At 39.9% G+C, this 12,994-nt stretch overlaps 1 protein-coding gene across 1 annotated transcript; it reads right to left on the bottom strand.

Annotated features, from left to right (window-relative positions):
• Window positions 1–441: 441 nt before the first annotated feature.
• On the bottom strand, window positions 442–11,592 carry ccnb3 (cyclin B3). Its single transcript, XM_088925594.1, has 11 exons — window positions 11,463–11,592; window positions 8,884–8,967; window positions 8,305–8,414; window positions 6,928–7,030; window positions 6,488–6,586; window positions 5,559–5,651; window positions 5,217–5,354; window positions 4,015–4,170; window positions 2,935–3,084; window positions 1,404–1,534; window positions 442–589 (listed from the first exon to the last, which is right to left on the bottom strand). The coding sequence occupies exons 1-11, from the start codon at window positions 11,553–11,555 to the stop codon at window positions 523–525; spliced, it is 1,224 nt and encodes a 407-aa protein (XP_088781720.1). The 5' UTR covers window positions 11,556–11,592; the 3' UTR covers window positions 442–522.
• Between the last annotated feature and the right edge of the window lie 1,402 nt (window positions 11,593–12,994).

The raw sequence follows: 12,994 nt of genomic DNA on the forward strand, positions 1-12,994 counted from the left end.
AATTCAGCTTTACCTCAAGATTTGGCTACAACCTTTCTAAACTAATTTAGCTCTATTGTGAGGAGCCTGAATTTCACAAACCAATCAGCAGGGAGAGCTAAGAAAGACCATAAAGTAACATTTTCTACACCTGGAGGGAAGGAGTCTCAAAAGGTGAACTGATTCAATGACAAACCCTTCAATAGAACAAAACTAGGAATGATATGGGGGCTAAAAAAAATGAAGTAAGCAGGCGCCATCTTTACAAGTTTTTTAAAAAGATGATAATCCAACACCAGTTTTCCTAGTTTAATTATCAGTGTCTTATTGTCATGAGTTATAAAATGAACATTAGAAAAGAATCTTACTATCCTGATATTAAAATTAACAGGGGAATATGAATTGAGCTAATTAACAAACGCCTTTTCTTTACATAATGGTAAAATACAGTACATACAAAATAAAATAGATACAAATATATACATGTTTTGCATATTTTACATTTTTCCCCATTGCTGCAGCAACAAAGCTCTGAAGTTAAGGTCAGCACAAAGCCTCATGCAGTTGCATCATGTCCAGAGTCTTGATCTTCGCTACTTCAAAGAACACCCTACAGGATTCATAAAAATCAGTTAACTTCATGCCAAGATTTTAACACGGTTCTTGAGTCTCCCCTTCAAACCCCATCAGCTCTGGCCAAAATGTTTCTCAGTTACAGACACACAAAGAACTAGTAGTATTGGCTAAAAAGAGGGTTTCCAAAGAACTAAATAGTAATTAGAAACCTGTTTAGTGATGCCACCTTAGCAAATCTCAAGATCTAATTGGAGAGCAGCTATTATGACAACATTGAATTTATTAAGGTGTTGCCAAAGTTTCATATTATACTGTTGCCAGTGATCTTTTAGTGCAGTATCTCTACATTTCTGCTATAACCTTTTTAATGCTGCTGTTGGCAACATGTGTGGGCATTGGTTGGAGTCAACACTAAAGACCAATGCATATAAATTACTGGTGATTTAATCTGTAAAAGATGGAAAAACAAATATACACATTAATTATTAACTGTATTTCATGGTTTACCATCTGATGACTTTTTATTTGAAACAAAAAAGCAAAATTAAGGCTTATCAGATGAGTTGGAGCTCCAGAACTTTTACAGCTCTCAAGAAGTAATTTTACACATTTACATGCCAGCTGTCTTTGACAGTCTTGCCATCTTAAATTGGCAAGTTTAGGCTGTAGGAGTGTGGAAAGAGCTGCCCAGCCATTTGACTGAAACTGATATGCTGGCTTTCCTCAGGAAACAGAAGTACAAGACACCTGGGTCAATAAAGTACAAACTAGTAAATTGTCTAGAAAGGCTGAATTCTCTCCTCTCGTTTGTGACCTTTTGTATGTTCCCACAGATTAAACAGACTTACTTGTGCGAGTATTTGCTTCTGACAGATTTCAGCTTGTCATCTGTTGGGTAGGTGAGTAAGAAGTTTAGTCTCTTAACCAGAGGAACCAGGTCAGCCAGTGTGTAGCCCGTGTGATACTGCAGGATTGGCGTCTGAAATGAGAACCACAGTCAGGACACAGGCCGCTTGCACCCCAGTCTGCAAAACTATTATTATAATTGCTTACACTTATATAGTGTTTTTCTGGACACTCCACTCAAAGCGCTTTACAGCTAATGGGGACTCCCCTCCACCACCCCCAATGTGCAGCATCCACCCAGATGATGTGACGGCAGCCATAGTGCGCCAGAACGCTCACCACACATCAGTGGGGAGGAGAGCAGACTAATGAAGCCAATTCATAGATGGGGATTATTAGGAGGCCATGATTGGAAAGGGCCAATGGGAAATTTGGCCAGGATGCCAGGGTTACACCCCTACTCTTTTTGAGAAACGCCCTGGGATTTTAATGACCACAGAAAGTCAGGACCTCGGTTTTACATCTCATCCAAAGGACGGCGCCTGTTTACAGTATAGTGTCCCCGTCACTATACTGGGGCATTACGACCCACATAGACCGCAGGGTGAGGGCCCCCTGCTGGCCCCACTAAAAATGAGTCATTAAACTGGATTGATGGGAAAAAAAGAGCAAACATGGATCCATTACTTTAGATTAACAACAAAAGACTATTAGAAAAGGGCATTTTTATTCAGGGCAGAGAGTAATAAAAGATATATGAAAGGAAAAATGAAATGATCAAGGGAGAAATGGAATATAGATATAATTTGACTAAGCAGGGTAGTTTACAAACTAGTGTTTTTCTGCTATAAAGCCATACTTAAGTTCCAGTGGTAGAGTATAGAGAATAGAATGGAGGTGTTTTATTTATCCTAAGGACTGTTGAACACAATCAGTTAGGGTTTCCACTAACCTTTTAAAATTAGCTCAAATAAAGAAACAGGGATCAAAGATTAAAACCTCACATTTTCAAACCACCAAAACCTAATTTGCTTACACGTTGGCACCTAAACATTATACTTTAGGCAAAGGGTGTAGTGTCAAATATTAAGGTCCTGCCAATGTTTTTTTTAACCCCACACGTGTTCAAGAAAAGATCTCACCTGACTAATTTAATCTGTACAAGTCCATTTTAACCAGGCCAAGTTATCCTGCCTTTATTCGAGGCATTTACAGGACTAGGCCTTTGAATATCAGGAATAAAACAGCAAGAAAAAAATTCATCTTCCATTAAAATACCTTTTTCTTTTTGGTTTCTAAAACAGCCAACTCAGTGGCACATATAGTACTTAGAAGTGACTTCAGGAAAATCTCCATTATATTGCACTAAGACTTCATCTTAATTAATGTTTAAGTTACAACAGATTAGATCAAATACTCATGCAACTAGGTACTGGCATCTCTTCTGCTAGTTTTATGCAAAGTGCTGAAATTATGCAGTCAAGGTTTTGCGTTTCAGTGTTTTCCCAGTGCTCCTGGAGGACTTGTGCTCACCCATCCACCCAGGTCTTTCATGTGTAGGGCCAGAAGCAGGCACGCAGAGGCCAGCTGAGACGCCCTCTCGGGCACGAACTCCAACTCCTGCAGCGTCAGCTCGCAGATGTATCGCGCCAGCGTCAGGGTCTCCATGTCAGCTTGGACACACTGAGGAGGGGTGGGGAGGGGGAAAACAATCTTTAAGTAGGAAATCAGCATCATTTCATTTCCATTGTCATCAGGCCAAACCCCACACAGCACAGGAATGCTCACAGTAAATGGAAGTAAACTACACACTCTTTGGGCAGCCATAAACAAAATACTAAGGAAAGTCGAGTCCTGACCATTTCTTGGAGACAAGAAAGATGTTCTGAAAGTTCAGAAACCTTCAGGGACCACTCTACAAGCTGAACATTAAAAAATACCATAAAAGGAACCATAAAGAAACTTTAAAATTCTGGATCCCTTTGGAAAATTTATGCCATAACCTAGGTACTGTACTATTCTCCTGTTACTCATCAGTAAAGTAACCCTACAGCAAAAAATGTTAATATATAGAAAGTAAAATTATAAATATTGGTCATGAAAGAAAACAAGTTTAAATGGTGAGACACCAAAGAATTTGGTATGCTTACAACATTTTTAAAATTACAGGGTTTATTTCTCCTGTGCAGGATAGACTGTAATGAAACCACTACACCAATGTTCTCATCTACACTGCAGTTATAAAAATAAGATAGAATTAGTGCTTTACAAAATGAACCTTTTATGGAAACCTAAAGTAAGGGATTTGTTTACCAATAGGGTGAAATTCAGGGAAAGAGATGGATGTGAACTCCTTATTAGAATTTTTTTTCCCCAAAAACTGAAAACTCCATTTTAAACTGAGGACAAGACCACACTTTTATCTTCCTTCTCCGTTGTTGGACACCTAGTATTCGGTAGAGTGATCATAAACATCTGTACACAGTATTTTACCATAACTAAGGAGATTTTGACCAATTCCATAAAAGTAGTACAGAGCCAGAATTCGATCCCTTTAGTACATCTAAAGTACAAAAAAATCCCCAAACCCTGCCAGTTCAGACAACACCGTACCTTGGCATATCTCCTTAAGAAGCGGTACGCCACCGGAATATTGATATCAAACTTGAGCGTCTGTAGAACGTCCATCTCCATAGCAATTAGCTCCTCCCTCTTGTAGGCATCATCACAGATGTACAGGAAGTCATCCACACAAGGCGGACAGCGTTCCTGTGAGAATGTGGAGAGGGCACTGTGGGTTAGTCTGCCCCAGGAGGTGCCTGAAAGGCAAGTGTTGGGCTTAAAAAAAAAGGATTACACTGTCTACAGGTGCTCTGTCTTGTAACAGTCTGGTCACACTAAGCACCAGTGTGGTGTAGTAGGAGCTATGGGTTCAAACTAAAATCCTCCATGTAGTTGTTCTGCCACATGAATTGGTCTCTATATAATCATTTTACATTAGACATCTGAGAGCATCTCTCACCTGGTAGAGCCAAGAAAAATTCAGAAATCACAGATCTTTGGCTAAACAGAGACTCAAGTTCCTGTATTGGGCGTTGCTTGGGCCACACTAAGAAACGTTGTTAGTCTGATGACCACCTATAATGTGAATCAAGGAGCACTTGTTTCAGGTACACTCATGCTGCAGAGAATATTACTAAAGATTACTAAATTTCACAACAGGACCAGTAAATGTTCAGGCACAGAGACGGACAACGCTGCCAACATGGTGAAAGTACTCATCACAGTGAGTATAGGTCCAAAAATGCCATTAGCACATTCACTAGCAGCAGCAAATATGGAGATATCGTACAAGCAAAGCACATATGTGCTGCAATTGTCTGACTACTGAACTGTTCACAAAGATCCAAGAGTGCTTTCAAGAAACAGGTCAGTATATAACAGCACGTGTGATACACAAGTAAAAAGGCCTAGCAAACTAGTCCAAACACTAAAAAAAATATTTTCTAGTTAATTGAGTCTGACAAATCCTAGCTTATAAAAATGGATTTGGGCAACAAGTTCAATACACTTGGTGCTGCACAGGAGATGACTATTGCCTATCAGTAGGAAGTCAGTCTTCCAATCTGATGCAAGAACAACTCAATCTGCAGATCTCATATTAATCTGTAAACTGTATGGCATGCAGTAATGGTCTAGCCCCAGGTTACACGTGAGCAAAAAAATCAGGCACACCAGAAGCAGGTAGAATATGAAAACAGACAGGCCTCTCCAGCAGCTGCCCTTCAAAGCCCTTAAAATAGACGTTCTTTTACCTCAAATTTGGATGCGATCAGCATGGTGGTGGAACCAATGAGCTGCAAAGTCTCTCTTGCAGACACAGTATGAGACAGGTAGTGATCAGCCAGCTTCACTGCCAGGTACAGTGTCTCATGGTTCAGCTCAAAATTCTCCTGAAGACAACAACAGGCAATGAGTATCCGGCATTATGACATCTTCGACTCTTATTAACACTGCAGGATAGAGTCCAAAACCCTTCCCTGTTGCATACAGTCTTGCTCCACTCTCCAGCACCACTGCTCCACTTGCGACACTCTCCAGCAACAGCTCTAACCCAAACCAGAAGCATCCAGTGGAATGAAAACTCATGCACTCACTTGAACTTCGACCATCCAGTCCACTAAAATGGATCGCATCTCTCTGTTGAGGTCAGGCTGTTTGTCCATATAATTCTGAAGGATAAACTTCTCCTGCAAAGTAGAAGCTATATAAATTAGTATATCCACTATAGCTAAATCTAGGAAGATTCTCTTTACTTTTCAATACATTAAATGGTCTGCTACTCCCATTTGCTAGTGTAATGTCCCGCAGAACTCAGGACTCTGGATCCAGCTGTGCCACAACAGAACCATTAGGAGTCTCCGTAGACACTGACACCTCGTTTACTAACAGCAAGTCTGTCACATTAATATAATTGGGTAGCTAAAAAATTAAATAGCAGTTTGAAACTATTTCAAACGATTTCTCTTAAAAGGCATAGTATATGGGAGGAAGACACAAAAGGTTCAAGTTTTATATAAAGCTATGCATGAACATGTTGCAAAAAGAGGCAGTGCTCTCTTCCTGATGAGCTTATGACTTTTCACACATTTAAAAACACATTAAACCTTCTGGCTATCAAAAGCAGTATTAAACCATCATTTCAGCCAACATACAGTACAAGTGCAATGGAGCTGGCTTGCAAACATCTAGAAAATGAAAGATGCTCATTTTAAGTGTAATGTCCACAACCTACTGTAACTGAGTTTGCCCATTTTAAAAAAATATTTCCAATTTCACAGCTCTGAGCCAGAGACTCCTTAGCAGGCTGCACAGCTGTGAACATACAGGAACATTGGCAAGAGCTATACAACTCCTGTGAGCCCTGCGAGACTGGCAGTGTGCTCAAAGGTGAAGAACTCACCAGCGCGCAGTTTCACACTTAATTAACAACTGGCGATTCCATATTGGAGGGGTCATAAAAGCAGTCACTGGCAACTGGGGGGAAAAAAAGACATTGTGATCAAATGACAATTTAATAACTCACCTCTCGGGCCTTGAGGTAGTCAAAGATGTCTTTAGCATACTCTGCCGTCATGAAGCTGTCGTGCAGGTGGTCCTTATCGATGTCAAATTCCTCTGGAATCTGACGGGAGACAGCTTGCTTTTATCAGGGAAGGATACAATATCAGACAACCAAGAATTTCCACACCTGTGTTAACAACTACAAAATCATTCCTTCTGTACTACAGGCCCCTTTAGCATCTATGTGCCAATGGTGCAAGACCCACAGCGAGAAGCAATTAGTTAACATTTGAGTAGTAACTGAAACGACCATCTTAATGCTTGAGGATCTATTGGAAATACATTGCTCAGTAATTTTGAAAATGTCTGCACTGTTTTATCTTCTTGAAATGACAAACATATATTGAGAACAGAGTATACATTATCAGGTTATCACAACTACCTTCAGAAACATCTGCATACCTGTGAACACTGTTCTTCAACCTGGGGCTTCACTGCCTTCTTCTCGATGGCTTTCTTCTCCTGTGGTTTCTCTGGCTTCTCTTCAGGGGTGATTGAGCCGGATCTGGAGATCAAGATCACAAGTGAAATACACATTAAAAATAAAGTTCTTCCATGTTATACAAGATTTAAACAGTTTAAAAAATACGTTACAGGATGTTTAGGAAAAACGTCACACACAAACTGAGTAAATGTTTATTTAATCTTGGTACAACTTCTGTAAAACACCTCACAAAATATGGAAAAAAACTGAAAAATATGGAAAACTCAGAACACATCACTGTGGAACTTTAAGTAAATGGAAGTGTCTCTATTAATTTTGCTTGTGTGTCAACCACAACGCTCCTGCCATCCTGTGAAAGAACCTTCAGACTAGGACCTGTGGAAAGTTCAAGTTCATACCAAATGCATTTAAATTGCCCTGCATTTCCTGTTCTTTCTACACAGCTGATCACAGGCTTGCTTTAAAGAGTCGGTAACCTTTTTAAGAAATGATCATATCACAATTGTCTTTTTCAGGGTAAAATTTCACTAAACTCTGAATTTTACGTCATAATGGTCCATTGCATTGAACGTGATAGGAAGAGAATCCTCTGTGGTGCATCATGTATCAAGAAGCACGACCTTTTAAATACAAACAATATTCCAAAATCTGGCTTTTAAGAGAGATTGCCACTTTTAAAAAGTTGTCTGCTTGTGTCCCCAAGAATGCTGCATTTTACAGTGTGAAGATAAAGGTGGCTCTTTATTAAAACTGTTAATCTGAAAAGTGTCCAATTATTCAAAATATAAGAAGCAATTGAACTGACAGCAGCAAATTAAAGCATTGTACTGTTGACTTAACTGCTCTATAAATGCGGTTGCTTAAAGCTTGTTTATTGCCATCTTTAGCAACAGACATCTTACATTAACTCTGAAACTTGAGGTAAATTATCAACTGAATGAGTGATGGACTATATGTGGGCATATATTTACCGCATTTAAACACAAATATGCCCGTGTTCTAAAGTGCAAATGGTCCTCAAAGATGTCAAGATAATCAAATATATTTCATTAGATTTTTGATCGAATATTACAGCTACAGAAAAGTACCGGCACAATTCAAGATCAACATTCCAAGAAATTCTGTATCACACAGCAAAAAAAGCAGCAGCGACTTCATACATCTTCTGCATCTTCATACAGAACTCTTGTAGAAGGTTCCTCAATCCTCTCAACTGAAAACCTATACACCTAGTAGTAAAAAGCTATAAATCCTCTAAATGCATCCTTGCAACTGTGAACAACTATGACCTAAGTTCTTATTAAAGAGAAACACCTTGAAGAAATGCATCTTACTTCTTGAGATTAGCCTCATTTTTGGCAGCAACAGTATTTTTCTCTTTCTTCTTGACAGAGGATTTCACAGGCTCTTTCTTCTTGTTCTGGGCTGGCAGACCTTTGCTGGCCTAACAGAGGGGGAAAAAAAATCAGCTGGTTGAAAACTGCCCCCCCCCCATGTTCCTCATTCTTTACAACCGTTTTTTGTGCAATATATGCCAGGGACCCGTGCAATACATTTATATTCATATCTATATTTATATTCATATGCGTTATACGATTTTTCTGCATACTGTTCTGTTCTAGTTTGTTCTTTGTGTGTCTGGACTGTGAGTAACTCTTTTAGTGCACCCCTCACTGTACTGATTGTATTGTATGTATTGTACTATTATTATTATTATTATTATTGTATCATTCGTTACACTGTGGCTGTGTTGTCTGTGTAAAGCTGCTGTTGCACTGCAATTTCCCTCACGGGATCAATAAAGTATCTATCTTTCCCTTTCTTAGTGCAAAAGGGAATTACTAAACGAGATCTGGGAACGCCAACAGGAAAAGACATTTAAGAACATATGCCACTTTAAATAAAATACTTACATTTGTAATATCCACAAATGCAGACCTCTTTTTGGGGGCCCCCTGAGGAGATGAAGGCGAACGCTTCACCTGGGTACCTTCCTCCTTCAGTGAAAGCAATAAATAACTGGATTACAACCACAAAAGGGCATTCTGGAACAATTTCCATCAGTTGCAGATTCATAAGACAAGGAAGTATAATGACATGGAGAAGATCAATAGCCTCCAGCTAGCTCTTCAGGTACTAGACCAGGGCCTGGTGCCCTCTGGTTTACATTAGTGTAAGATAAGATCACTTTATTAGCCAATAATAATTGTATCAGGAATTCGTCTTTTCGCATACCCCAACTTGCTCTCCATGATACACACAGACAGGGAGAGAAGCTTGGGGTCGGAGCGCAGGGTCAGCCATTGTACAGCGCCCCTGGAGCAGGTGGGGTTAAGGGCCTTGCACAATTTGATGACATGGGTTGGAAGAAACACCAGCAGATGCCAGGCCCACCAGGAAGGGGTTTTGAGACCCATTATTGCCAATAACCTTTCAATCACAATAATCCCACTCGCACTCCGTTGCTCCAAGACTTAAGAAAGAGCTCAAAACTCAAACATGAGGAGTAGCACAGTAGGACAGTTCCTCCAAGGAAGCCTTAATGCATTCATGGCAATAGTCAACAATGCCACTGTGCATTGCAAGAGATAGCTCTGTGCACCCTCTGAAAGACTAAGAAGTCTTTCCCAGAGATGGTGAGGACCCCTCATGGGGCAAAACAATATAAAACATAAAAATAGAGGAAGTCCCAAACATTAATAAATTAAATTGCTAACGCATAAAACACATAATTTACATATAAAGCAATGACTTTGATAAACACTTAAACATTGTTAAAGCTTAAGGTGACAGAGGTGTCTCGTAGATTTTAGATAAAGTTTGTGATGCTTGGAATAGCAAACACTTCTAACTTCAAAGGAGAGAGGATGTTTGCTGAGGTCTGGGGGTGGGCCTTGAGCAGAAACAATTATAAAGTTTACCTTAGTATACCTAGGGAAGTTGTGGATTAATGACCGGCAAGGAGCAGTACAGAGACACAATATAAGATCACATGAAAAAAGAGGGAGAGGAGGAAGAAACAAGGAACAGGCAGCAAGGAGAAGAGAGGAGTCCGGAGGAGTTAGGACTTGAAGCTTGCGCCAGGCGAGAGCCCTTACCTCTTGATCATATCAAACCTGACTGGAGCTAAGTATTTGGACCTTGCTAGAAAGAGCATGCTTTTCTGTGTTTTTAGGGAACTTGGGTTTCCTGGGTAAAAGATACCTCAGCTAGAAACATCTTCCCTGCTTAGGGTGCATTTTTATGGATAGGGATATAGGAGAGAGAGAGATTTAACTGCAGGTTCCTTTGCATTTAGTTAGAAAACAGCTTCTCTCTTATATGACCTCTGAAGGCATTAAGAGTTTAATGATTAGTAGCAGTCTGGGGTTTTCTGGGTGACCAGAATGTTAGACCTCTGAAACGCCTAACGTACAGTAAATACTGTACAAAGAGAAACTTGTGTTGTATGTTTTGTTGTGTGATGTAGTTTGTGTCATTGTAAAAAATATCTGTCCAACCACGTGTGCCTGGATTATTACTCCTCTCACTAAAGCTGTGCCAGAGAACAAAGAATTCAGGTGCCTCTAATGATACCAACTGCTTGGGTATATTGCAGAAATCACTTACAAGCTGGGGGTTATTTCACCAATTTACTTAAATGCTCATTCAGTTCCTGGTTTTCACCATTTTTATAACCCACCATTTATTAATCGCTTACACTTATATAGCGTTTTCCTGGACACTCCACTCAAAGTGCTTTACAGGTAATGGGGACTCCCCTCCACCACCACCAATGCACAGCATCCACCTGGATGATGCGACGGCAGCCATAGTGTGCCAGAACGCTCACCACACATTAGCTATCAGTGGGGAGGAGAGCAGTGTAATGAAGCCAATTCATAGATGGGGATTATTAGGAGGCCATGACTGGTAAGGGCTAATGGGAAATTTGGCCAGGACGCCAGGGTTACATCCCTACACCATTTGTAACCATCTATTCACTACACTTCAGACACAGTGCTGTAAAAGTATTAATTTTCCCCATAATTTGTAGTTAAGTACTGACTAGGGTTTTCTTTTCTTCACATTTTTGACAGTGCAGACTACACATTGTCAAAATGATAACACTGCGTTATTGATGACATTCGGATTGATTAAGATGTCCAAGAACACCGGCTGTAGCTGGAGGCAATGTCTGTCGGACTGACCATTAAGTGAACAAAGGCGGCAGCAAACAATACTACCTATGATAAGTAGAAGCCAAAATCGCAAGCACTAGTCCACTTCATTTTACATTTCTTCGACTATACCGTGCTGTAAAACACATTCCCGCGATAACTGCTCCACGTTCTAGTTTTGCACACTACATACAGAACATTGTTGCTTCGCGTTTTATTCTAAAGCTTTCCTTGTCTGACTTGTCTAACAGAGTAGCATTTGTGGGTTTTAGTTTTCCAATTATACATCGACTTTCACCCTTGTGGACAAAATCAAAATCGGGATTACATACCTGTTTGTGTAGAGCATTCTCCATCGCAGGTCCCTTTCCTCTCAAGTGGGGCAATTTGGAGGTCGCCTGCTTTCTACCTCTCGAAAAGGGCATCTTTAGCTACTTCTGTCACCAGAGTTCAAAGCAAAAGCTTTCTGCAGAAAGAAAGGCTTTTCGTGAAAAGTGGCCGCAGTGCTACTGCGCACATGACATTTAAAAGCTGTTGTGCAGATAGAAACTGCCCTAGCCTATCGCAGATAGCATCTGGGTGTTGTAAAAATTGGAAACGGTCCAAAATGTAAACCTTTTGCATGTTGCCTATCCGGAAAATGGTACGTGCCTTCAAAGATTTTTCGTTTGGAAAAGGACGAGTAAAGAGCATTTGTGCACCCCGTCACGGTAAATAAAACTGAAGGTTTAGCAAAGGAAAGCACCAGAATCTCAGGCTCCTGAGGAAAAAAAAGAGATGCGATCTTCACCCAAGCTTAAGCGACTGTATTGCCAGAGTTTTGTTACCAACCAACCTAGCATTTCGGCATGTTTACACGAAGTATTGACAACGCTGGACCACCGAGGAAAAGGATCTCTCACACATATGCTCATATCAACTGTTCATGAGCTTCAGAGCAAAAAAACCCTGCAAACAGAAAACTAAGCATCATGACAGATTATTAATAGTAATTGTGTGCATGAAAAAGTCACACAATGCTCTTTCAAACAAAACCTCAACCGAGAAAAAAAACACTAATATAATAAAATCCTTACCTTCCTTTGAAGACCCTTTGGTACCTTACGAGTGCCTTTAATAGCTTCAACAACACAAAACACCAAAAAAGAAAATAAAATAGCACTTTTTGCAGAAAAATTGATAGATTTGATTACTGCTATTGAGCGCTTGGTTATCAAAAGCCAGCGTTTTGCAAAGTCCACACGAAAACCTATTGTTTGTCCTGATAGGCTGAGGACTCCACAGCACGCCCAATCAGCGATTCTCTAAGATGCCGTTGTCAAGGGGAGGAGCAATTAGAATTTTCAAACTTCTTAGCAACCAATAGAAAGAAAGGAGTGATGACATGTGTCTGTGTTTTTTAAAGGGACAAATTAACATCCCTTACAATACTGATGTGTAAGAGGGAGTGCATCTTGCTTTCTTTGAAACGTCATTGCTTGGCGCCGTAGTAAGACTGTGTTAAGCAAGTCAGATTACTAAAATCAATTAGTTTTAGGGTAACTGAATGAATTCATTTTTATTGGCCCTAAAGGAATGTGCCTTGCACATCAAAAGCATATGATCATATAACATACAGTACGACAGTAATAGAACAATACGATATAATAATACAAAACAACATTCGACAAACAGGAGCAGGTATCTGGACACTGTTCAGCACTGTGTTTAAAATTATTTGGAAAGCTTTGTTAATTATAGCAATTTGGTATCGTAAGATATTTCTCTTGTTCTACAGTGTGCCACTGAAGGTCTCACTTTTGTCTACCAGCAACAGGCTGTCCTGAGAGTTTGAGGCATTATGATAATTCAGATAATACCTAAC

Source organism: Atractosteus spatula, chromosome 9 (assembly GCF_055471065.1).
Source record: "Atractosteus spatula isolate fAtrSpa1 chromosome 9, fAtrSpa1.hap1, whole genome shotgun sequence".
NCBI classification, from domain to species: domain Eukaryota; kingdom Metazoa; phylum Chordata; class Actinopteri; order Semionotiformes; family Lepisosteidae; genus Atractosteus; species Atractosteus spatula.